Source organism: Frieseomelitta varia, unplaced genomic scaffold, assembly GCF_011392965.1.
Source record: "Frieseomelitta varia isolate USP_RPSP 00005682 unplaced genomic scaffold, Fvar_1.2 scaffold_886, whole genome shotgun sequence".
Taxonomy (NCBI): domain Eukaryota; kingdom Metazoa; phylum Arthropoda; class Insecta; order Hymenoptera; family Apidae; genus Frieseomelitta; species Frieseomelitta varia.
Window position 1 is genome coordinate 601,659 of NW_025110685.1, and position 25,114 is coordinate 626,772.

Here is a 25,114-nt window from a genome sequence, read left to right on the forward strand (position 1 = left end):
TGGAGAACGGAACGGGTGCTGCTGGCTACGAGTATTGTGTCTCGTGTAGGTTCTTGCGTTGGTAGTCGGTAGCCTAGCCTGGTGCTGGTAGCAACGACACCGAGCTGCTTGTGTCTAGCGGTGGTAACGGCGGTGGTAGTGGTGGTGGTGGTGGTGGTGGAAGTGGTGGTGGTGGTGGTGGTGGCGGTGGTGGTGGTGGAGCTGCCGATGGTGGTAGTGGGAGCCGGTAGTGGTGGTGCTCTGGCGGTGGTGGGTCGAAATAGTGGGGGAAGGATGTTGGAGGGTTGCTGAAGTTTCCCTAACGCTCGATGGCGTACCAGTGCGGATCGTGATTCTGTGGGACGTGCAGCGTCGCAGCGCTCAGCTGTCTTGGCCTCTCTGTCGTCCGTCCGACGCGACCGATCGACGGGCACACGCACGACGCGCAACGCGCGACGGCGAGTGCTTCAAGGGACGTCGTCGTGCGCGTCTGTGTCGTCGATTTCAAAGTCATCGGTTCGAGCATGCACGCGCCATGTCATCAAACCGTTGGTTGAAAGTCGCGATCGGTGATCGTAACGATCGCGGCGACGACGCGTGATCGTCGTCGGACGAGGTCGGCGTGTCGCGTGAAATTAACGTCGCGCTACTCGGTAGCGTGTAGCATCTCCCGCGCCCGGCAGTCTCGTTGTTGGCCGCGTGTGTTTCGCGTTTTCTTCGACGCGTTTTGTCTATGCCGTTCCTTTCCCCCGCGTCACGGCGTGTTCGCGCCTGAAACTGGACTGGGGACTGGAAGGTACGATAACCGACACGGAGAGTGTACATACGCACACACTCGGGAAAGAATTTTTCCAGAGGAGACACCGGACGGAAGGCACGTTTGCGTTTCGTTCCGTGAGAAAATTGTTCACGCGCTCCGATGGAAAATTCTACTTCCCTTTTGAATATGTTTTCTATGTCCGCGGTAGAGGGAAAAGGAGCGAGAGAAAGAGAGAGAAGAGTATGGGACAGAGAGGAGGACGAAGAAAATTGCACGATGACAACCGGAGCGAACCCCTTTTCATTTCCCTCTATTTTTTGCTCTTTTTTTTTTTACTTTTTCCGTGCTTTTCTCTCTTCCCCCTCCGTTTTTTGATACGTCCCATTGGAAAGTACTGCTCATTTTCTCCGGTGTAATTTTCTGCCTGCTAAAAGTGTGGACGCCTGGCTTCGCATTGTTCGGCCTTTCACCCGCTAAATTAATCGTTCGAACTCGTTCCCCTGCCCGGCTCGTCCGCGAACTTTCGTAGCTCGGCTGCGAAATTCCACGATCGGCGAATCGGCTGCCAATCGGTTTCGACCGATTCTCACTTAACTTCGTGACAAACGTCACTCCCCTCCCTCCCCTGTTCTATATACGCCAATACGACAATTCAATCTTGCCACTTACCGCGAATTCGTGCCGATCCGGCTGATCGATCAATTTTCGCCATTTAGATCTCTGGGTCTCGCAAATCGAACGTTATTTGTTTCTTTCGAACGACGATAAAATACCAATCGCGTTGGCAAATGCGCGTTCGCGATCATCTCATTCGCGTATCAGGACTTATTTCGATCCGGAAGGAACGATCGGCGATGCAAAAAAAAAGGCGATGGAAATTGCGCACGTTGCTAGTGTTATTCGGAGCTGAAAATTGAACGGCGCGAGCGGTCTCCCGGTCGCTGCTCTCTCGGGAGAAATGTAAACGACATACTCTCACACACGCGCGCGCGCGCGCGCGCACACACACACCAAGGTTCCCGAACCTTGTAAAAAATGTATCTTCGCTCGGACGAATCGAATGGCCACTGGAGAACGATCGAGAATACCGGAATCGAGGAACGATGTAACGATCGCCGGGACGATTCGCTCTTGTAACCGTGTTGCCACTGTTGCGACGAACGAAGCGCTTCCGATTAAAACGTAATTTCCGCGCGCTCGTAAAGATTTTAAAACGGTCGCCTCCCGAGGAAAAGAAAGTTATTAAATCGTGCGCGCGCGATCGTACATCGCTGTCGATAACATCCCCCCCTCCGCCCTATCGTCCCTCTTGTCTCTTTATCAATTTTCATCGCGACTCGGCTCGGACGTTATCTTCATCGAGCCGGCGCTTCCTACGCGAAAAGTCGCGAGGCCAACGACGTTTCCGTGACGAAACTGGATATCTGATGGAGAAGAAGGACAGAAGCTTGAACGGTCGCGATGGCCGTCCATGCGATGCGTGCCGCTGATTCGTGACCTTGGCCACTCGGGAGGCAAACGATCGCGAGTCTAGATATCGGCGGTTGGCAGGACACGGGACGGGTAAAATTGTCGATCGGCCGGTCGGTCGGTAGAACTGACCAGTGGTAGAACTGGATCAGCGTGGCGCGGGATCGTTTTATCCGGATCTAGACTCTCCGTCGAACTCGCGGCTGACTCTCTCGATCGTCGAGTCAGGTGAGCGTCGAGAGGATCGTAAAGAGGCCGACCGAGGTGGACTCATTGTCAGTGGTATTTCCAATTGGCCCGTTGCGATCTCTTGCGAGAGGAAACCGGTTCGACGACCGGCTCGACTGACTTCGATCTTCTCTCTCTCTCTCTCTCTCTCTCTCTCTCTCTGTCTTTGTCTTTTTCCCTCTCCTTGGTCGCGTTGCTCGTTCGCCTCCCGATTCCAGCCGCGAGTTACCTGTTGTCCCTTCCTCCTCACTGCCTCGCGGTTCTCGGTCCTCTCTCTGTCCGCTCTCCCCGTCCTACCGACCCGGCGAACGTTCCACCTTCCACCTTCTTCGCGCCGGCTACTAGTCTCTTTCTACGTTGCATTTCAGTGTTTACGCGGCGGACGTACTGTGACTGCGATCGAAGGACCCTGCACGTGCAACGACGATCTGCCACGGTGCTACATCGAGGAAGAAACTTCGGGGCCGCTTCGTCTTCCTCGAACCTTCGAGACGACGGTCCGTTGCGACACAAGCTGCGTGGGATTCTTCCACCGTGAGGGGAAAAATCAAAGAAATATTCTCGGCGGTGAATCAGCCAGGGAAGAGGCTGTCTCTAGGAAGAGGTATATATATACGGGATTTCTCGGAGCAGGAAAATTTTGATTATGTTCCACCTTTGAGGCGGAACGAAAAGTCGAGCCACGAAAAAGCACTTGCTCCGTGGGAGAGGGAGGGGCGGGGAGGAAAGAAAGTTCTTGCCTCCGGTCGACGTGCAAACTTTTCCCCGGCAACGTGAGTAGACACGTAACGTGTACCAACCCGAAGGAGAGGAGATCCTTTTTCGGTATATTCGAAAGAGGGATGGCGTGAAACCTCGGCGAACAGCCGACCGAACAGCGTTCTTCGTTCCCTTCGTCTTCTCTCGGACCATTTGCGAGATTCGCTCGGACCCTGGCTCGATTCACACTGCCGGGAGAAAGGATACGAGCAGCAACGATGGATGTTCCGTTCGACGTTGGACGCGAGGATACTTTGCCCAGACGATGTAGAGATATCTAAATGCTTTCGCGACTCTTTCGTCCTTCGATACTCTTCTTGGGACGTTAAACCGTACCGTTGATCGTTCGACTTACGTATATACGATACATTCGAGATTCGACAGTTGGTTGGTTGTACCCGATAAATGTGTGTCACTCCGGTAAAAGTGTTGGAGTTTTCGTGAGTTTTCGCGAAGCGATCCTGCGTCGATTCGTTCATCGTAGACTGTCGGGGGAAAAAACTCACCGGGGAATCTCGGAATCTCGGTGCTGTTACCTCGCCCGTGCGTTTTTTCGTGGGAACGCCACGGGATTTCGACGGGCAGGGCGAAAGAAGAATCTCCCCCCTGCGAGAAGGTTCGTTTCCGTGGATTGGTGGCTCCCAGCTCTGTAGCAAGAAAGCGCTTAAAAGCTTGATTAATTGCGCTCGGAGGCAGCTCGGTGACCGGTGCACGCCAACCATGCATCGGCCGGGTTGCGCCGCTCGCTCGAGAAATAGCGGGGAGAACGTCGTTTCCTGCGAGAGAGCCGATCCTCCGCTACGCCACCCTGCCCAACCGATAAGATATCGAGGACGTTGGCACTGCTAGAGAAGACGCTGGAGGAGGCGGAGGAGGAGGAGGAGGAAGAAGAAGAAGAAGAAGAAGAAGAAGAAGAAGAAGAAGAAGAAGAAGAGGAAGAGGAGGAGGGAAACGATTATCCGAGAGAAACGAAACCGCGAACACGGGTAGTGACTGAACACGGGAGCCATAACAACAAGGGCTGACAGAGAGAAAAACAGAGAGGGTAGTGTGCTTGGGGATGGGAGGGCGGGAGGGTGGGTGGGAAAAGTCGAGTCGACACGGAGTGTACACGGTTAGTATTTGACCGGTCGCGATTCGGACAACGTGCACAACGGCGGTGGTATGTGCGCAGCTATGCAACAGTACGCGACGTACGGAGAGTGTGTATCGCTATCGGGTGCGTGTCGTTAGAGAGGGTAAAACTCGATCTTTCTCGGATAGTCGGTGCTCCGGTGGCTCCAGCCACGGAAACACGTATTCCGCCGAGGATTGCGTGCTTTCGCTGTTTCGTGTTTGATAGTCGTTGTCGTCGTCGTCGTTATACGTTAAGTATAACGAAATTCTCCGTATACCACGGCGGGATCGTGCCGGTTCAAGCCATCGGCGATCGCCTCTGCTACGCGGTAGTTTCGTCCGCGCGTGATGATCCGATCTCGAGATCGTGATCCCGCGAGTGTACAACAGGTGCGATCACGATCGTGAACAAACGTCGCGATTTCCTCGATGATTGCCTCGATCGTTCCGCTCGTTCTCCGTGAAGAGAAGAAGGGAATAGACGAGACGAAACAAACGAGGTGGAGATCGAGTTGTGCTTTCGGCTCGTGGTGGAGAAGAACCGACCCGAGAGAATTCGTGGAAAACCCGGTGTATCCGGTTCATCAACGTTGATCGAATTAGATTGAGGTCAACGACGGGCTGCCCGCAACAGGCCGGACGAAAGTCGCCAACACCATGGATTGGTGGCTGCGCGGGCGGATTATCTACACCTACTCGTTATGGGTCGTCTTCAAGGCAGCAGCTGTGGGCGGTATTTTCGGTGAGTGTTTCATCATCAGTTTCGTTCGTTTTCACATGGGGTTTTTCCCTCCCTTTGGCGTGACCCTTTGACGTTTCTTTTGTTCACTGCCCCCGGGACAGGGATTTGCAGCACGTGCTAATCCGGATGGCAGAGATGCGCTCCGTCTCTCTGACTCGCGATTACGTTTGAAATACCTTATCCTTGGTCGAGTCGTTGGCGGAGCACGACGTTGCCGTTGACCATGGAACAGCGAGGTGGTGAGTGAACCCGCTCGCTCTTTTCTACTCCATTTCCACGGAGGTATTGCGGTGTTCGCGTTACACAGAAACCAGAGACGCCTTTGTGACACAGTTACCCGCGAGAGATCGTTCGCTCGCCGAGCTTTTTAATTACTTTTTGCAAATTACACTTTCCCTTCTTGCGCAAGCGAGAAACTAATTTCAGCCTGCCCGAATTCCCGTTTCGAATACGGCCAGCGAATTCCGCGTTTTTCGAAAAATTCCACGCGCGTTTTCGTCGACGTAATTAACCGTTTGGTTTTCCCCCCGGCGTTCCCCTTCGCGCGTTTCCACACCCCTCTCTTTTTTTTATACGTGGAGGAAATCTTCGAAAGACACCCGGTCATCCTGAGGGATATGACCGGGTACAGTCGGATTCTTACCGACTAAAACCTCCACGATGGCCTACCTCATGTCCTAACTGCATTTCCGGGGCAGAGGTATTCACCGGAAATGCAGGACAGTTCTCCAAAGTGGGCTCGCGCGTTTCCCCCCTTCCCTCGACTGGGGGAGGGCCAAACACAACGACATTCACCGAGTATAAAACCGCTTTAACGACTAGCTACTCTTGAAACTAACATTATTGTATTACAACAATAATAACGGCTTGGGTGTATTGTTACGTTCGATCCGGTAAACTTGAGCCAGCTTGTCGCGAAGTTTTCCCGATAATTGGAACGCCGCGGCGTTCGGCGAGGGAGATTTTCTTTTTTCGCGGTAGCTCGCGCGGTAGAAGGTGGGGAGGAGCGAGCCTGTTTGAAAAGGCGGCCGAGAAGAGGTATAAACACAGCTGGTGCGGAGGGGAGGACGTTGTTGCATGAAACGCGACTGGAAATTACTTTAGCCTTTTCATTGGCGTGTGCACAAAAGAGTGGCGACCGCCAGTCAATGACGGCCATAGTTAAGTCGAACACGTGGTATTTTTTATGTATTACCTCCGGCGCGTTCTTCGCGGCACAAAAGAGTCTCGCAACGTCGTGTCGCGCGTGTAACGTTGAAGGTAAATAGAAGCTACCTTTTTGCGTGAAAACGCGTCCGCGTCCGTGCGTTTGGTTTAGTTTCGTCGCACGATTTTTTCCCCTTTCCTGTCGTGGGTTAGGTAGACCGTCACTGTGCGAAAGAAGACTTCTCCAATTGTTGTCCGATCCTTCTGTCGGAGCCTCGAGATCGTCTCATCCTCGCGTACACGATTTTCGAATGATTGATCGCTCGAGCGAACCTTCGATTCGCGCTGTAGCTACCTTTGGTTTGGTTCTAACTGTGCTCGTACGATGAACGATCCGTTTTGCGAATATAGGCAGCCCGGGTAACAAAGGGTAACCGTAACCTCGTCAGCGGCAATGCCTCGCATCTGATAAAGCTAACTGTAACGTTCGTAAAACGCCCGAGGAGCCCGGGGGCGCCCGGAAGCTTCCAGCGGCAGTTTTAAACAAATTTTTGTTCGAAAGTACGTGGCAACGTGTGTACTATCGTATATGATCGCGGATAAAACGGTTTCGCAGCGGGATTAGAATTTTCCCTCGGGCAAAAGAACATTCCTCTCCGAACGAAGGAGGAATTAAACGAACGATAATGAAGTTTATCGTGGCATGTCCGCGACGAAACTATCGAAATTGCGTATATCGAAGCTACACCCTCGTCGCGATCCAGCATCGTGATAATCTATTATCTCTAGCCTAGAGTGGCGCGCGAGTTTCCCTCCATATCGGAGCCTTTACAGTCGCTAACTGCCGCTTAACTTTTCGCGACAGCCATCAGCGTTCGCCTGATCGACCATATTTGTCAATCGGTAGGCGTTCGTTGCGCGGATAGAAGATCATATTACCGCCGAGTTAATCGCCAGCTTACCGCTCGAAATTAATTAGCAACCGCGGTGAACCGCGTTTCCTGTGCTTCTAAATGCCTGTTGCCCGTTTCGGCAGACGATGCACCGCAGCGCCGACCATCTCCTCGCCGATCGTCTACCACATCGTGCGCCTGTTTCTATTTAAAACAAAAAGTGAACAGAAAGGGAAGTTGTACCACGAACGATGCACCTTTTTAGAATTCGCTAAGTGCTTGGATCGAAAGGAAAAAAAGAAAAAGAAAAGTTCTCGCAAACAATGTAGCTTTCTCGTTTTTTAGAATTCTCTGTGTTTCGATTTAAAAAAAAAAAAAAAAAAGGAAAGTTCTCACAGACAATATAATTTTCCACAATAAGTATCGTTTTCGATTTTAGTCCATCTTCCAAAATGAAACTTGTCCGTCGTATTCAAGTCTCTACCAATTTCACGTTTCAAGAGCGTCGAAAACAGAGAAGATGGGAGAAGTCATGTTAATGTACGAATTAACTCTTAAATTATGCAAACGCTGTAATAAATTGAAGGAGTATGCATCGACGACGACGACGGCGGAGACGTCGTCGTCAACTGGATTTCCAGCTAACGAGCCCGCGAACGAGAAGATTGAAAGTATGTTTCGATTAAAATACAATTAAGCCGGGATTCATAGGCCGGGAAATGAAATTAACATAAATTAGCATCAGCGGCGTGCGAACGCCGTACGCGCGTATTAAAATTTTATTTAAGTGAGGCACGCGGAAGTAATGTATATAGAATCTGTAATTATTAACGCAAGCGTAACCTTCTCCTCTCCGTTGAATCGCTCGTTCTTTGTCCCCTTACGAGCAAACGCGTCCCCGTTGGATTTCACGTTGGAAACTTTTCCCGCGAACTTTTCATTCACGACGGCAGATTTCAGATCTTGAAATGCGGAACGAAGCGTTTGCCCTCTTCTCATTGAACGTTTCAATATCGAAAGTTGTAACTTCGAACGATCGTCACTTTCCTTTTCCATTTATCCCTTAGTGTTTTTTTTTTTTTTTTATCCTTAAGTAACGTCGTTTTTTGCTACTGTACAAAATTTTGTTTTATCTGAGAGTTAACACAGTTTCAATTTAATAATACAATTTAACAACAAGCACACTGAATGTCAATATATTAAACTAGATTATAGGTTGCGTTATAATAAGTTAAATTATTGTCGCCAGATGGCAATGTTTATTAAATTTGAAAGAAACATTATTTATGGATGGCCCATAACAGTGAAACGGTTAATCTCCCCTTTAGTCGCGGTTTCCCCCGCGTATTTTCATGAATAAAGAATTTTCAATCCGTGCGACTGCAATTGGGAATTACGCGTCAGAGCCCTGAAAGATGATGGTATTTTTAAAAAATAATCAATGTATGAATAGCGAAGGGGAAAGTGAATCTCCCGGAAACGCGTTCGATTATTAAAATGCAGTAAATTTTTGCTGCGTGCGCGGATCGAGCGATCGACTATCGGGGACCGATAGATCGCTGCGATACTCGCAAATCCACGAAATCATTATTGCATTACCGCGACATCGTGCATCGGCTGCATAATCGAGCTACTGAACGCGAACATGGAACAGTCATGGAACGGTTCCACGTTCACGTTCGACTCGTTCGTGTCTCGCGTGTCATCCGTTCATCCGTGAATTTCCAAGTAGAACGCTGCGAGAGGACGCGCCGACAAGGCCGTTTTTTCCCCCTCGTTTTCTCGACGGAATAAAAAAGGAAGAAAGGAAGAAAGCATCGATGCTTCCTGCTTGGCAATTTGTTTCTTTTTTCTTTTTTTAAACCGAACTGCAGGTTTGTCTGCACTATGGTGTCTCTGATAGAGAAAGAAACGCGTGCGTCGGTACGCAGCAGCCTTCTGAAAAACACCGCGTCACATCGCGTCGCCATCGATCATCGATATCGGATAAAATGTTTTCGATATCTCATCGCGTCGTGCTCGAGACACTATTTTCACCTGTAACAAAGAGAGAAAGAGAGAAGATGGTATCGCGAACCGTAAATACGTCTCCGCCGCCGTAGGAAATCGCAGTAGGCCGGTATGGATGGAAAACGTGCTCGAGGGAGAACGGACAGGCAGCGCGGTTAAATCCGACAATCGATGCGAGCGTCGTTCGAGGAGACGCGCGTCTCGTCGCTCCGTTTTGTTCACTCGGCTTATATTCGTCGACGTGGAGAAGGGAACCCAGTCGGCTCCAACTGTACGGTAGACGCGTTACTTTCGAAATCGAACGGAGCTTCGACGGAGATACGCGTGCCTAAGTACACTGTGCATATAGTCCGCATGTGTAGTAGATTTTTCAATTTGTTGCTCGCGCGAAAGTTGATGCTCCTTAAGAGGGTATTCTATATAATCCGGCATGTGAAAATCGACTTTTTGGGGATTTTTTTTTCCTGAGGAAACCATGATACGTTTTGGTATGCAATTTTCGCACACAGATTTATTCATACTTGAAGAATGTTTACAATTTTTTTTTTTTAACGAAATTAATGAAAGTTGTTGAAATTATATAGCCTTAGGTAAAGCAAACGGGTTCGAATGGCTGACATGATTCCGGTCCATCTGGTTCCAAAAAAAGCATCTCAATTAATATAAATATGTCTATAGCGTGAGCCGCTGAAACAGCGAAATTTCGAAAATTAAAAAAATGGCAGCATTTTAAAGTTTAAATATCGATTTTCCTTGTGCTGTGTTTCCGTCCTTTGGGTGGTAAACTAAAAATAGGAAAAAACATCAGATTTTGAAATACGTGGTTCATGCGATAAAAGTACATCCGGTAAACATCTCTTCCAAATTTCAAGTCAATCGGTCAACTGAAACTTGAGATATTCCGTCAGCCAGTTTAAAAAAATATGGATTTGAGAAAAACACACATGAAGTTTTTGTTACCCGTTGTACAAAAATATTCATATTTACAATCAATCGAACAGTACGAAAAATAAAATATTATAAAATAATAATTACATAAATAATAATATGAATAATAATATTATAAAATATAATATTTTTTGAGAAAGACACATTTGAAGTTTTTGTTACCCGTTGTACAAAAATATTCATATTTACGTTACGAGCTGTACACCGTTTCCTATAAACATTTATAACTTTGCCAATTTTACGAATTCAAACAAACCTTTTACATAGACATTTCCGAAAGCATACACTTTGAGAAAATGTAAAAAAAGAAATTGATTTTTTTAAGCCGAATTACCAGAGTACCTTGCCTTTCGAGTCTCTTCTCAGTTTTCAGTAAACAGTTATTACATCGAATGCAAAGCAAATAATTTGTATTTATTAATCCTCAGTTCGAAAAATTCAAATTCATATTCCATCAGACTGTAATTTGCTCTTTCTTTTGAATCGAAATCATAATTCCTCAGCCTTATGCAAGTCCTTTTTTAATCACGTGATTTTCGATCGAATTGACTCGTTGGACAAAGGTCGGTCCCATAAAGTCATTTTCGCAATTATTGGTCCCGAATGTAGGCTAAAGGAACGCGTCCCCTACAAGCAGAATTCCTATCGCGACTAGTAGTCTTCAGCAGGGTAAAATTCCGACCTGTCTCGCGAGCAGTCTGTGATTCATCGTGGATCAACGAGTAACTCATAGATCTCGATATCGCTCGTAACGCTCGGGTCGTATTAGCCCGGTCTATCGGATAGGGACATTAAGCGTTATCGATTGCGTCATCGAGCTAGATATAGAAGGAGGATAGAGTGATGCGCGAGAGGGTGTAGCCGTGTCTTACGTGGGACGCGCTTGCGAATCAATATTCGCGAAACTATCGGAGTTAGTTGGCGGAAGTTGACGGCGGCTCTCCTCGTCAATTCGGAGGGAATGAAAATTGTCTTTGGGAATATTTTATTAGTTCGATTAGCGGCCGCCTCTATCGCGGGGATGGAATCCAGTAACGAATAAATCGTCGGTCCATTCGAGTGAACGTTTGCTACGAGCAACCGAGTCGGGAGAACTTTACCGCAGCTTCGAGAACGGCGAGACTTGGCACGAGATCGGAGGGACATTAAGCCTTATTGGCAACACGCTTTATTCCTCTTCTGCTCTTCTCCCGGGCAAAGTGTTTTAAACAAGCGGGCCGAACTTGAATACGAAATGCTCGTTTATCGCTGTTATTACAACTATGAACGATTTTGGAGAAGCAGGAACCAGAGATCGAGCAGATTCGTATTCCTGTTCGTACCCCTGTTCCTCGCACAATGACTCCTGTTCCTCGAGGACGCAAACTCCTTTGTCCTTGATGCGCTTGTGACGCGACAATGAAATGCTGCCCGATCGTTCCTTCACCCCGACGAAGATTTTATCCGGTGTAACCAGTTTCCGACCCGTCAAGCGCGTTTCACCTTGGTTTTCCGCCGCGAGTACCGTCGAGTGACGTGCTTCGTTAATGAAATAACTAGCATCACCGTGTTTAATAACCCCGTGATGGTTGGCGCGCGTTAATCATCGTGTCGTTCCTAACTAACCGACGCGACGTCTCGGCGCGCAACTTGGCGATTCGTGTTCGAAGCGCCGCTGAAAAGAAGTTCAAAGGTAAACGCGGTAAGCGTTAAAACACGGCGATACGTCTTTATCCTGGGAATCATCGAAGCGAATCAGGTATGCATTTAACGACACGAACCCGGCACGGAATACACGTGCATGCACGTACCTACGTATATATATATATATATAAACGTCAGATGGCGGAAGTTACCGGCGGAACGATCGCGTGTTAATTATAAGTAAAGGTCCTGCCTTTCGACCGGTGTGGAATGTACCTCGGTCGAAAGAGACCGGGTCTCGTTAACACGTTGCTCTAAAGTCGTCTCAATTATCCGTCACCCACTTCTTTCCCGCGAACGTTTCGTGGATCTTTCGTCTCGTGACTGGGGGATTTAATACCACTCGCTCACGGCATTAAATTTAAAGCACGCGTCGCCGTACGTGCATCACCGAAGAGGAACATGGGATACAGATCCAGGAGGGGTGAAAAGCTCACTCCGAGTCACGTACGTTACACACGGGCACACACGCATATACACACGCGCGAAATTTTCGCGTTAACAAATCTGGTTCAAGTGGCTTGACTTTAATGACACACCGGATACCGATCAATTGCCGATCCCTGGTGAACCGTCGAAACGTATCCTACTTTATCCACGGCCCGAGTCGCGAAAACACGTATGTATAACGTGTCACCTGAAAAATGGCACGCCGTGGCACAGGTGGACACTCTGACCCACTTGCAACAGTTTCACCCTTTCTCGTCTAACGTTCTCCCTCGACCCCCTCCGTCGCGCGTTTGCCGCGCAACACATATACGTCTCTGCCACTATTATTAACACTCGCACCCGACAGAACGGCCGGTTTAATGAACACTTACCAGCGAATATCCCGCTGAATGTAACCTCCTCGCGATTCGGTACGTACGAATAGGGTAAATGAACCGTACCGGGAAGAAAGGTCGCATTCCGGAGAGAGAGCGGTACGTACGCGCCCCCTGAATTAGACCTAAGGTATGCGCGTATAAACGCGCGTGCAGACGTGTGCCTACTCTCTGCATGTGTGTGTGTGTGAGCGTTCATGTTCGTAAGAGAGCTGTGTACAGGATGAGTGCCCGCATCTGACTCACTGCGCGTGTGTGCCGGTGTAGAATCGAGTTGGGCTCGCGGTTGCATGTGTTCGTTCGTGCGCTTAATGATGCCGAGTTCATGCATACGCTCGTGTGTGTGCGCGAGTGCTCGCGTCTGCGAATGTAGGCAACCACAAGAATTCGACTACGAAAAACTTGGTGATGGCTGGATTTGGGAAGGCGTAACGTGATCTTGTTATTAACGGGTTTTTGCTACCTCCTCCCAATTACTCAGACCTTACTTATTCTACGTTATTCTTGATTTATCAACTTTATCTCGCGAAGGTCTCTCTCGTGTCAGGTCATCTCGTAATTTCACCTTCCATTTGTGGTAAAATGTGAAATATGTAATCGTCTCGTTCTATAAACCTCTTCTCATCTTTTTTTTAATAAAGACACAATGCCGTCGCTGTAAAATTTCTTTGAAAGAGGAATTTTCCGTTAAATTATTTCTCGTGGTCTTCTTTTATTTTTTAGTGTCTTTTTTTTTTATACCGATATTGTCATACTTTTTGCAAGCAAAAATTCTCCCGAAAAATCACGTTTTCCCAATTAGTGAGTGTCAGTTTATTCAGTTGGACGTAGGACGTATTTGTCTGAATTTATCGTTTGATTATCCGGAAGCCACTCGGAAAACCAAATTCCTTGATAATCGCACCAAAGAGAAAGCAAAACTTTGTAAGGGGTCTGGTTTAACACACCGTTGAACTTGTTCTTCTCTCTTTGTCCAAGTTCGTTTTCTTTGGGGATTGTAGGAAAGTCATTTTTTATCTCCGGTTATCAAACGTTTCAGCAGTGGTTCTTTGGCATTGTACGATTTCGTTCGTTGGTGTGTGACGCCCATACTTTCAATTTCGATATCAATCCCATTTCGTCTAAATGTGTCTGCGCACAGTTGATGGCGGAATATTTAAAACTTCTGTTTCTTTTTATCGGCAACAGTCGATGTTGGAGGGGTGAAAACTACCCTCAAAGTTGGCGGTACGATTTTGTCAAATATCTCAGAAATTATTGAAGATATCGTTTTTTGTGCAAATTGACGAAATTACTGTTTCCTAATGGTGTATAGCATTTTGCAGAAAAACTTTTTGTTTAAACAATACATTTGAAAACCTATATTTTTTTAAATAAAAGTTTTTATAAATGAATGTTAATAAAGTTTCTTGTTTATGGAAACTACATATTCACACAGAAATTACGGATAAAATGGAATATTGATTTTTGCATTAAAAGAATTTATTATTTTCGAATTCTTCTGACGGACGTCCAGAACGAACCTAATATCAAGATCGTTTGTTTACTCGTGTATTCGATGTATTTCAAGCTCTTCGAATCGACGACACCAGAGAATCAAAGATGAGATTCCTGGTAGTAGATATCATCCGGGCCAGGTAAGCAACCCGGTTTCCAAACGATGTCACCTGAAACGAGCAACGCAGGTGTAATTACTCGATGCTCGCGTACGTAATATCCTCTCCTCGTGTGTGTACACATACCAACCGGCATTCGATTTCTGCGAGTGTCTAATGCTCAAGTAAAGTACTTGGTAGTTACAGAGCTCGTCTGAGACATAGGGGGTTCAGACCCATGAATATTCCACGTCACCAGTCGTGTTCGAGCAGCGTGCGAGCAAAATCGTCGATAGGCTTTTCTGCAACAGCGAGAGTTCCGCGGGACGGAGCTGGTTTGTTCTCAGACCGAATATGATTCAACCGGTCATTATTATTCTAATTAAAACCTCAGCCGGGCGGGTCTCGCTAGCTGAAAGTTGGACAGTCGTGGAAATAATCTCGAAACAGTGAACATTGCCGGACGAGATTTCGTGACGTTCGTTCGTATTTAAACGAGCTCGCTGTCGCGAAAGACAAATTACGAGGCGGCCGTGATTTTTTTCAGCAGACGGCTGACGGAAGGGGGGCTGTTGCGACAATTGGCTGATACATTGCTCGGTAGGTTGCGTCTCTTGTTAAAAAAAAAGAAAATGTCAATCAGCTGGTGAGCGATCGTTTTGCAAAAATCGAGTTGTAAATTACGGCTCGTCGCCGTGAAAGAAAATTCCTCGTTTGGCTCGTTAGGCTCGGGGGCCAAGTGACGGTCTAAAAGTATTGTAGAAAGAAGTCGAGAGAAACGAAGATCGATCAGTCCACTCGCGGCGAGTACGTACGTATCGAACTTGTCGAGAGTCCACGAATCCGGCGCATTCTTAAAAGTTTCAACGTTGCGGAGCCCGAGACGATTACTCTCGAGACGTCGCTCGTTAAACATTTGTCGGGCGTAATGGAGCGTCGCTTCCACGACGGGGGGAACTTGGTCCAAAAATATATCAGAGAGTCATAACTCAGGCTCGATCACGGAGAAAGAATCCGGGGGTGCAAGTTGTTCGGCAGCTGGTCCCGCGTTTCCGCGAAGAAGAGGGTATCTTGGAACGCGGATATGTCGATCCTGCGGATCAATCTTGGAATCTTGGAGCAGAGAAGAAGCACGGAGAAAGCAGGCCGAAGAAGAGACGAGAAGAAAGAAAGAGAAAAGAAGAGGGCAGGTTTCTGGGCCGGATGCCGGTGCGTCTGTCGCAGACATCGGCGAATAGGAAAGAGTGAGAGTGAGTTAGTCATCGAGCATCGTCGAAATTGAATTTCTCGAGGGCGATTATATGCGGTCTTAGTATGTAGGGTAAAATGCGAGAGAAGGAAAGAGAAGGGGTGAAAGGCAGAGATCGATCGACGAAAGGTTGGCAACGAGAAGTGGAAAACTCGCGGAAGAGCAAGACGGAGGAGGATCGAGCACAGTGCGGCGCAAACGTAATTGCGGTGGCACGCGAAACGGTAAAAGTTTGGAAATCGAAAATTTCCGCAGGCCGTGAAAAATGGAGAAACTGGAGACTTTGCCGGGCTCCGCGAGCACCGCGAGAACACGCGAATGCAGGAAATGAGTTTGCAATGGGCGAAATATGTCGTGGTTGGCGCGACAATGAAGTATCGATTTGTGGTCGTATCGTATCGACGTGGGTATATCGATCGGTGCAGTGCCGGTAAGCTTGGCTTTTTGTTATAGGGCCAGATATGCACGGACCAGTTCGGCTGGTTTCGCCAGGTTTCACGTGCTCGCGAGTATGTCGGCACGTTTACGCGAACGCGTGTACCGGCTGCTGGCGCACCTTTTGAGAGGAGGCTGCTCCACGGTCCCATTTACACGCGTGGAATCGGCGCAACGCGTAGCATCCGCACCGGCCATGTTCCCATTGTGATCCCATTGTGATCATTTGATCAATAGACGCCAACTCCGTTCTGCATCGTTTTACAAGGCATCACTGGTATCGACAGTGCGCGATACCGTTCCTGATCTTCCCTGCGATCCGAATCCACTTTTCTGTCTTTTTTCTGTTCCTCCTGTTTTTTCTTTACTCCCCCTCCGGGTAAATGAAATTTCGTCCGCGATAGATCGTTTCGATTATAAATAGGTTTCGACGGAGATCGTTTTTCGAAGAGAGAGAGAGAGAGAGAGAGAGAGACAAAGAGTCAACAGAGTTTCGGAGAAACGTTTGATCGATCATGGCGTTTAAGAACGTTCTCTTTCGCGTTTGCATCCCTTCGAGTCTAGCGCCGAGTGAAACTTTCGCCGCCGCGCAGCCAATTCGCTCGATTGGTAGAATCAATCGCGGATTTCCCGAGGATTTATCGTATTTGTACCCGTCCCAGTGTTCGCGTCGTTCCCGTTACTTTTCCCCGAGCGTGCTTGTGCCAAGAACTTTCTTGGCCAACTTCCCTGCACGATGATTTGCACGGTTTACAAACGCGTGCTAACCAACTTCGATTAATTTACATTGAGTATTCGGCGTTCAGCGAAATTCCCATTAACGCGGCGAAACCGCCCCGAAACGAGATCCCTCAGCTCTACGAGTCGAGCATCGGCGACGAAAAGCACGCTGTCCAGCGTGCAGAAGGAAGGAAGTTAGATTGACAATTAGAAGAAAACAGCGCCGATTCCGATTGTTAATCCGCGCGTTTCTCTATTTACGGTGGCCACGCGAGAATTTAATTTTAATGGACTGGCGGAAGGGGATACAGAGAAGCGGGGCGAACGTCACAATTTTCTCTCGTTAACGACCGACGAAACGACGCTGCCGGTTCTTCTTCGACTTTTTGCGGTTCCCCCGGCAAGTCCACTCTTCGTTAGTTCTGCTCGTTTATTCGTTTAGAAGTTTTCGTCGACGATTTACGCCCGGGGGGAATTTCCATTCAGGCCGGGCAAGGAAGGAGGGTACGGGCACGGGAGGCGAAATTGATGTACATTCCGTTGCTGACAGTCGTTTCTGTAACATTTTATTCGGGGCGGTGAACACGAAACATACAAATCATTTCTGCAGCTCGAAATCGGACCGCGTCCTTTCTGATTTACACGCTCGTTGTTTTCCCTGCCTATCCTCTCTCTCTCTCTCTCTCTCTCTCTCTCTCTCTCTCATACACACACATGCCTTTCTCTCTCTCTCTCTCTTTTTTTTACTTCGTTCATCGTTGCAATGATCATCGATTACCGAAGTTTATTGATACGTCGTTCCAGTTACACGCGGCGCGTTTTTCTCTCTTCCCTGTTCCACCCTGTTCCAATGGACATCTCGGACTGTTCGTTGTTTCTATCGCGCCGGGGCTGCCAGACGCGCGGCAATTTTACAACGGCGCGGCGCCGCGTCCAGTCTGTTTTATTTCGTTTCTACCGATACGCGAAGCCTTGTAACTCGTGCAATTATCACCAAGACTGTCGCGGCTAACGCCGTATACACGGGAGCAACACCTTCGGCGAGAAACAACGACGTACAGCGGCCGTGTTATTTACCGCGTGACAGACCGTGTATCATCGCGTTCTAACCTCTCCCATCTACCGTAATCGAACCAGCCGTGGGATTCGTGGTCTCCGTTTCCAAGTGCAAACATCGTCAACCTGTCCCTCAGGCTGTTTTCGCGCGATCGCCTTGTCTCGTGCTCGAGGATTGGCTGGATTTCCGGAGCGGTGCGAATAAAAACATTTCCGATGAATTTGAGGATGGATAAGCGGATAGACTGGACGGCGCCATTAGAGATTGGTGGCGAGGCGAAATACATTTTCGCAATATCTCCGAGTTCGAATGGAGTTCGGGGTCAGAAAAGTTGGCTCAAACCTCGACACAAGTTGCGTTGTCGAGAGACATTTGTCAAAATTTGATCCTTGCCTCTACTGACGATTTTTCATCTTCGCCTATCATTGACTCTCGTCAATCCTTGATCTTCGCGTTTTAGAGATACACCGAGTCGAGATTGCGGGATTGGATCGTTTCTTGATCGATTGAAAAAATTCTACTTTCCTTCTAACGTGAAAACCATACCCGTTTTAAAAATTTTGTACTATAAATTATAGTCTTAACCTACGCGATGCTACTGAGCCCTGATCTAGTAAACATTCAAAGAATATGTTTTAGTAATAACTGAAATATAAATTAAGTTTATTTAAAGAAAACTATATATATATATTGATAAATACGGCAAACATTTAATTTCTAAATATATATTTATTTTTTTTATTTCATAAAAAGATAATATATATATTTAGATCATTTACTTTCGAGATAATTAAAATTATTAAAATTAATTAATTAACCTGATACAAAAGGCACAAAATAAATTTTACTTACTTATTTTTTAAAAATTCATTTTTATTACTTTTAACTATTAATATTATTATTAATTTTTAATTACTACTAAAATATATTTACTGAAGTATAAACTAAATCACGATTCAGAGCGCAAGAATGTTTAATGTTCTTGCGCTAACACGAATCGTTAAAGCTACGCATCGACGAAAGTGCAGTTTTTTTTTTTATGTAACACGCGTGTATCGCACAGACGATGGCGGATTATCGAACACGAGAACGTCGAAGCGTTTCTCCGCTTCCACAGCCGCGATGTCTAATCTTTCATGCAAAGTGCAGCAGCGGCTGCAGTGCGGGAGAGGGCTGGAATGCAAGCCTTTTCGCAATCATAATGCCGTGAAATAGCCCTGCGAGGGACGCACGTCGTGGGGGAGATGCCGTGGCCACGAGCAGCCACAATGGGAACTTTGCCTATCGTAGACGCGGTATCGAAAGGCGAACGCGGGGAGGGAAAAAAAAGAAAGAAAGAACGCCCGAAACGTACGAGTCTCTCTGGAAAATTGCGAGCATCGGCAGAGCCACCGGATTTAAAAGTACCCGGGGGAGGGAGTAGTGTTTGCTATCTGGAACGTGAACGGGCAACAGTGCTTCCGGCCGGTAACGCTGTTTTCATTTTCATGAGTTTCGAGTTCGCGGAATAATTAAATGATTGAAAATCGCGTCGATTCGTTCGTATTTTCGCTTCCGAAACTGGAAAAGCTTGGACTCGGCTACGGGGGGTGAACTTTAACTTGTTTCGAAATGGATAATTGCAGACCTTCCTCGGAGAAGTTTATTTCTTGTCTTCGCTGATTCGGTAAAGTCAAGCGGAAGTTTCCGAAACGGGTAGGGTTCGAATCCCGAATCTTCGGATAAGGAGAAAGGGAGGGGGGAGGAATGAAAAGAAAGTCTCTCTCAAACTTTCGATGGTTCATCATTTTTTATATTTCTCCGTTCCGCTTTTTTTCTCTTTCCGTTCACCGTCACAGCTCATCGATTACGCAATTGTTTCCCCCCTCGGACGATTTTCATAAAATATTTACGTTACAACCGTGTATCACGCGTGCATGACACGCACGACACGCACGACAGGTTGATTCGTTTCGTTTTAATTAATATTTTCGTCAGCGCTTTCGTTGGCGTTCCAGTTCACACACGCGCGCGTGTACAAAAAAAATAAATTAAAAAAAGTAAAAAAAGAAAGAAGAAAGAAATAAAACGTGATCAAAGAATAAATTTTCTTTCTAATCGAACGTTGAGCTTCGCCCCTGCGTCTGCCTTGGATCGTCGTTATTGAGAATCTGTCCGGAATCTGTTATTAGTTATGTCTCACTGGCGAATAATTTCCATACGAGCCGAATCTCTCTCTCTCTCTCTCTGTGTCTCTTTCTCTCTCTATCTCTTCTTTTTGTAAAATGACCGATCGCTTCGATCGAGAGACGAACTAATTACCTCGTTTCCAGTGAGCGAACATCAGAGGCAAAACGAGGCAAAGTAAAGCCGTTTCTTTCCCTTCCGTTTGATTTTTCTCCGCTTATTTCTCGCGAGGCAACACGCTGGCAAGTTGATTCGCTAGGTTTTTCAATTAGATCGGCGGAGGTGGGGGAGTAGAGGAACAACAAAACGGAGAAACATGTTGATCGGCATTATGATTTACACGGTTGGAAAAACAAAGAGCCAAGCTTAAACACTAACGAAGCGTTGCAAATTGATTTGATTACTTCTGCTGGCGCGAGAGATTTTAATCAGCGCCGGCCAATTTTTGTTTTTTTATATATCGAGCCCGGGATATTTGAAGAATCGCAATTAATCGCGATAGGCAACGATTCATTTAGCAGCGCGGTGTACACACGCCGTTCCCAGGTGCCAATTGAAATCGCCTAAAAAGTTTCCCCGTGGAAAATATCCGGGCGGCGCGTCCGCCATTGCGATTGTTGCAAGTTTTATTTAAATTACAAATGCGCGCCCGCCATCCTCCCGTGACTTCTGACTACATATAATTTTTTCATTGCACGCCAACCCCGTGCCGACCGTCTATTTGCCTCGGCGTGACGGGGTGGCGGCGGGAGGGAGCAGGGGGGAGGTATATTCAATATTTTTCAGCGCGATATACCGGCGCGCAGTTACAGTTTATCGAATTGTTATTTCATTCGGCGCGATCGAAAATATTTACCCAATCTCGCAGCGTACAAAGACTCAACGCAATCAAACGCGCCGTACCCGGGCGCTAATTACCAAAGGCGAGCCGTGCTCGATATAATGAATCGTTCGCGCTTCGTTCTCCCTCTCGCGAGGTGTGTTTTTTTTTTTTTTCCGACTCCCGACTTGGAATTTTCACGCGTGGACACGCGCGCCGAGACGAACGAACTCTCCGTCCGTTCCCTGCCATTAGACTAACAATTTCAGCAATTAAAATGTCACGTGACCGACAGTCTGACGCTCTCTCTTTTTTTCTGTTTCGCTGTTTCGTTGAGAACGATAGTTTCTAGGGCTACGACTCTCGTTATCGGAACGCTCGGGCGACGCGGTTGGTGGGAAAGTGCAGGGAAGGAACGCGAAAGGGTGAAAGGCGCGGAACGAACGGACAGATACAGGAAAGAAGGAGGCAGGAGGAAAAAGCGCGAGCGCTAATTGGTTTTCTCGAGGCTGTAACTCGCGCGATCCGCATTCCTCGCCGCGTATTCGAGCCACTTTCAGCTCGCGTGGGAAAAGCCGAGGTGTGTTACAATTTAGAACCGGTTCGAGATCCCATTCAAAGCTCCGCTCGATTTTGTTCTCCATTACTAGAAGACTAGAAACGTTGGCTCGATCGCTCGCTCGTCGACCGTTCGTTTGCGCCGACCGATATCGCGACACAATCGTCAAAAGACGTCGATCCTGTCGTGTAACCCACATAGATGCGTAATCGAATTTCGCGAGATAGGTCGCGCACGTAGCGACACGCCGATGGATCTGTCAGGCGAGAGAGGCACGCGATTTAACGTGACTGGCCACGGTCGAACAACACAACTGTTTTCTTGTTTTCTAGTCGGTCAGCGGTGCTTATCTTTTACGCCTATCGCCGTCTCTTTGCATCGTCGCGACGTATGTACAATGGGACCAGTTGAGAACGGGATTTCCTAAAAGCGTCAGCACTTCCCGACTGAATGAGGCACGAGGCTTCTGTTTGTCATTTCTTTTTTTTCTTTTGTGCGTGCGTGTGTGTGTGTGTGTGTGTGGCATCGACATCGAGGTCTTTAGCGACTAGGCACTTGTACGGTATTCACATTTTGTGGTACAGATTTGGGTCCATTAAGAATTGGTGTATCCTCTTCAGATGAATTTATTAATATTTAACCTCTTGCGCTGGAATGAATGCGCGCGTCGAGAATTTTTCGTCCCAAAATTGAAATATTTTCTCAGTTTTAAGTTATAAACGAAGACCGGTATTACGGATACCGGTAAAATACTTAAGTAATTAGTAGAGAAATTACTTAAAAAAAATTACTGAAAATATGCCTAAGCGTCTGCGATATATTATTGAAATTAAGGGCTACCTAACAAAATATTAATTATCGTTTATGTTAACAATTTTCAAGTTCAAATATTGTAGTTCTTCAAATGTCCGAATATTTTTGCCACGCTACATTTCGACATAGTTCAGTTTATTGTTTGATATTAAGAAAAGTATGTGCAATAAANTAAATAAAATTCATGTTACTACAAACTATAATGAATGTTCTATTATATTATTAAAAAATTAATCCAAATTTACTATTATAAACAATCGAAATCCACAACAATATTTTGAATAGCATGATGTCCGAATATTAATAGGAGTCACTGTACGTAGAAAATGAAAAATGTGTTTTTCGTCAGTAAAGTGGTACCGTACCGGTATATATTTCGGTATTTTTACCGTTGTGGACATCAAATACTGATAAAATACGTATGACCGTCTTATACCTATATTAAAACCGATTTCCCAAATAGCGGTTACATTACGATAATATGAGAGCAAATACCGGTATAATATATAAACCTCACAATATTTCAGTTTTCAGTCTTTGGTTTTAACTATATTTAAGTATCAACCCAGGCAAAACAAATAATAAATTCATTACTTCTTAATAATTTCTATCCAGTGATATCGTGCCGACGAGTTCAGAAAGAAAACGACGAATTATTATATACGGTTTGGTCACTCGTTGCGGTCCGCAATCAGTTGTCAGCGCAAGTGATTAAGTAATTAAGGAAAACTGAATAGGTCCGATTACAAATGCGATGACAAAGAGATATTAAACTCTCCAGATCAGCACGCTATCACGACGAAATACTCTCCATTACGACTCGCTACTCCCAAACCAAAATCTTACCCTCAAAACTTTCGTCTTCGTATACTCATACACACACACAAATACTCTCATATTTTACGTCTTAAAACTTGGACAGCTAAAATAAACAGTACCAAGCCTGACTGCTTCTTCGCTGCGACAATTGCATGGGGCACGCAGCAGCAGGTAACAATTGTCTCGCTCTTAGGCCACGTAGAAATTCCGAGCAATAAGCACGACAGCATTTCGTTAATTTAACGACTCTCTTTCTTCCATAGACAAAGTAGAAGCTACAAAACATGCTTTCCCATCGGTGCAAATGCGTTTAACGCGCGCGTCCGATCCTGCCCGCAGGAAATCGCACGTTCAGGCTGTCCAAAGAGTAAATGGACGCGCGTGCAATGCGAAGAAATCACGAGCGGCGGTAACCGACTCTTAGTGTCAACATTGTCTTGCTCATTAATTACGCGGAGTTTGCGTTCATTGAAATTCCAGGGACATCGACTTCGATCATTAATTACGGTCTTCTCTCTCCACTCTCCTCGAGATACCGGGCGAGAAGCGACCAGGGAGAATTTTTACGAAGCTTTCCGACGATCGTCCAACAGGTTAAAAAGCAGGTGGCAGGTTACGAGGGAAGTTGGCGAAAATTCCATTCTCGCTCGGTGAGTGAATGGCGGGGCCAGCCAGTTCGCGTTCGAAGGTCGTGAAATTTGTTTAAACGCAAGTGTAACATAACATAATGTCGTGACAGAAGGCACGATGGGAGAGAGGGGAGAGGGGTGGGAGATTTTTACGAAACCGTAAAATTCCGGAGCGCGGCGATTTCTCTCAAATTTCGGCGGAATCGGGACGGGGTTTCGGTAGGATCGGCAGCGGCAACGGGTCGAGTAGATTGAGGCTAGCCTGGTAGCAACGGGTGGCGAAAGGTTGGTGGTGGGTGAGTTGCGAAAGGTTATGGCTGGAGGTGCATCGTCGTGCCTGGCAATTGCAAACGCTGGCCCGCTATCACCGCTGCTGTTGCCTCCGCTTCGGTGGGTTCAATAAAAAGTGCAAAAAAAGAGAGAAAGAAAAGAAAAAAGGAAAGAGAGAGACAGAGAGAGAGAGAGAGAGAGAGAGAGAGAGAGGAAAAAAAGAAGCGTTTTGACAGACGTGTTTGCCAAGTTCTCGCGCCGCATATGACTGTAATCCTGACGAATACGAGGTGCACAAAGCCGGCGTGCTCGGCGTTCGACGATTCATCGCGACGAATCTCTTTTTAATCAAACGGTCGTTGTACCCCCGAACAATCGCAACAAAGCCCTCTCGCGCAGACACGGCGCGTCCGTGGCGCGATTTTTGCGTCGCTCAAGAAAAAAACCGCGCATATCGGTCGACCGGGGGATGTTTCGCGAGTCAGGAAACAGCCGATAACACCGAGCCTCTCTTGCTTCTTTTTTTCCTCTTTGCTTCGCTTTTCTCTCTCTCTCTCTCTCTCTCTCTCTCTCTCTCTCTCTCTCATTCTCGTTTTCTCGTTCGGCTGTCTCTGTTTTTCCCACGTGTTTTACCCTGCTTTAATAACGATTCATATCTCACCGTCGGCCGTTCACCGTGGTAATTTGCATGGACGACGAAGGAAATACTTCACGTGGAGAGAAAGAGAGAGAAAGAAGACGGCTTTCCAACCGGGGAAAAGGGGGGAAGAGCCGAGGCAGAAAGAAATCTCGTGCCTAAATTGCATCTCAAGACCGTGGGCATTCGCGGCGCCGGGGGACGCTGGGAGATTTCTGACGGGACGAGTGCTACTTAATGATGCACAAAGCGACCAATGAAAAGGCGAAACCGTCTCTCATTGACGGAACTCGCCGCGAGCCCAACCAAGCCCGAACATCATGTCGATGGGAAAATGTATTTCCTTCTTCCACTTCAATAGCCGTGATTATTTATTAGGGGTCCATTGTGATCTAGAATCGAGCGCGACGCTATCCTGATTTCCCAAATTAGTCGTCACGCGCGCGCTCGATAATCGAATGATCTTTACGAACGTACACCTTTCTGGATCTTTCCCGACGAGAAGCTAAATTTCGAGTAATCGATCGTTTCGCCGACTGCTGTTTTTCCCCTCGGTTTCGGCGATCAAACATCGGCGAGCGTATTTAGAATTCTGTATAATATTTTCCCTTTGGAGTTTCATGACCGAACCAACGACGCGTAATAGCATTTACAACGAAAGACTGCCGGGACGAGATCGATGGGAATGATTAAACGGATACATAAATGCATACGTGTTTATCATAGTCCATTGATTCCTCGATAATTCGATTACACGTGTGATTTGTTTCGCTACAATTCGACTGAG

General features: G+C 47.0%; 1 protein-coding gene and 1 long non-coding RNA gene across 2 annotated transcripts in view; both read left to right on the forward strand.

Moving 5' to 3' along the window:
• The first annotated feature begins 357 nt into the window (after nucleotides 1-357).
• LOC122537112 lies at nucleotides 358-4,101 on the forward strand. The gene is made up of 2 exons (XR_006308547.1): nucleotides 358-775; nucleotides 2,806-4,101. It is a non-coding gene; the product is annotated as an uncharacterized LOC122537112 (long non-coding RNA).
• A 192-nt stretch (nucleotides 4,102-4,293) lies between these two features.
• Nucleotides 4,294-25,114, forward strand: part of LOC122537123 — a 171,495-nt gene continuing 150,674 nt past the window's right edge. Inside the window, exon 1 of the mRNA XM_043670088.1 lies at nucleotides 4,294-5,054. Coding sequence (XP_043526023.1) covers nucleotides 4,970-5,054 — 85 coding nt within the window. The 5' untranslated portion in view covers nucleotides 4,294-4,969. The remainder of the gene's footprint in view (nucleotides 5,055-25,114) is intronic.